Source organism: Monoraphidium neglectum, assembly GCF_000611645.1.
Source record: "Monoraphidium neglectum strain SAG 48.87 unplaced genomic scaffold scaffold00164, whole genome shotgun sequence".
In the NCBI taxonomy this organism is placed as follows: domain Eukaryota; kingdom Viridiplantae; phylum Chlorophyta; class Chlorophyceae; order Sphaeropleales; family Selenastraceae; genus Monoraphidium; species Monoraphidium neglectum.
In genome coordinates, this window is record NW_014013464.1 from 35147 (window position 1) to 36755 (window position 1609).

At 76.5% G+C, this 1609-nt stretch overlaps 1 protein-coding gene across 1 annotated transcript in view; it reads left to right on the forward strand.

The window, feature by feature from the left end:
* Nucleotides 1–1609, forward strand: part of MNEG_1604 (hypothetical protein) — a gene marked incomplete at both ends in the record, with an annotated part of 4589 nt that overhangs the window by 797 nt on the left and 2183 nt on the right. Inside the window, 2 exons of the mRNA XM_014049924.1 lie at nucleotides 79–783; nucleotides 1062–1395. Coding sequence (XP_013905378.1) covers nucleotides 79–783; nucleotides 1062–1395 — 1039 coding nt within the window. The remainder of the gene's footprint in view (nucleotides 1–78; nucleotides 784–1061; nucleotides 1396–1609) is intronic.

Sequence of the window (1609 nt, forward strand, 5' to 3'; positions counted from 1 at the left end):
GCCCAACAGAGCACGAGTTTCAGCACCCTCCGCGATGCCGCTTGCCCTTTCCACACGCCGCTGCCATGCCGCCCGCAGGCCAACGGCCCCTGCGGCGCGGGCGCTGCGACCGCCGCCGCAGACTTGGGCTCGCTGCAGTCAGAGCTGCAGCTGGTGCGCCGCCGCCTGGCGCTCAGTGAGCGCGAGGGCCGCAGCGCGCTGGAGGCGCTGGCTGCGATGATGGACCTCCTGGCTCTCGAGGACGACGATGAAGGAGACGCATGTGATGTTGATGATACTCACAATGCTCTGGAGGCTGGCACAGACGAGAGGGCCCAGGAGGGGGCTGGGGAGCAAGAGGAGGTCGGAGCTCCGGCTGCCGCAGGCGCCACGCCGCGCCGGGCCGCGGCGCTCCGCGCGTCGGCGGCGGTGGGCGGCGCGGCCGCGCTGCGGGCGTCGCTGCGGGACCTGCTGCTGGCGCGTCAGGAGGGCGAGGCCGGCTCGCCGGCGCGCCCCCACGTCGGCAGCTGTGGCAGCGGCGGTGCGGCTGGGAACAAAATGCTGGAGCTGCGGCGCGTGGCCGGGGAGCTGGAGGGGCGCTGCAGGGGATTGGAGGTGCAGCTGGCCGCGGCAGAGTCAGCGCTGCTGGACGCTCAGGCGGAGGCGGAGGCGTGCCGGCGCGCGTCGGCGGCGGCAGACGAGGCGGCGGAGGCGGGGGAGGAGAACGCGCGGGCGCGGGTGGAGGCGGCGCGGGCGGGCGAGGCACGGGCGCGGGACGCGCTCGCCGCGTCTGAGCAAGCACGGGTGGGTGTTCCTGCTGAGTGTGGTTTTGAGGCCGGCCAGGGCTCCCCCGTTTGCAGAGTGTGCGGCTCGGGCCAAACAGACGGCGTTGGTCGGCGCGGCTGCGACCTGCGTGCTGCGGAGGGCCCATTGCCGGCATCCCCAAGTTGCGGTCCCGCCCCACAGGACCCGCAGCCACCCCTGCTAAATACACAACCACATGACATGATCTGCCGTGCGCCACATCTCACCCGCTCCGGTCCTCCCCGTCGCGGCCGACCCCGCCCGCTCGGCTTCCGCAGGCGGCAGCGCGGCGCGACGCCGACGCCGCGGAGCGGCGCCTCCAAGAATCCGCCCTCCGCGCCGACCAGCTCGCGGCGCGCGCCGCCGCGCTCGCCGCCGACAACGCCGCCCTCCGCGCCGCGGCCGACGCGGCAGCCGACGCCGAGGCGGACGGCGCCGCGCGTGCGCTGGAGGACGGCGCACGACTCGCCGAGGCGGCGCGGCGGTTGGAAGCCGAGCGGGCGGCGCGCGAGGCGGCGGAGGCGGCGAACGCGGCGCTCGCGGCGCAGAACGAGAGCCTCGCGGCGGCGGCCGCCGCGGCGGCGGCGACCGCGGCAAGCGGCACACGTGGGGGTGCGCAGGGGCCGGAGGCTGGAGGGGAAGGGGGGGCGGCGGGGCCGCAGCAGGCGCCCACGGGGTTTGGCAGGACGCCGAGGACGCGCCGCATGGCGGCAGCTGCCGCGCAGCTGGAGCGTCGCTGCCACCAGCTGGCGGAGGAGAACGCAGCTCTGACGGCGCGATGCGAGCGGCTGTCGGCGCGCAGCGTGCCCGCCTGCGGCGGCGGCGG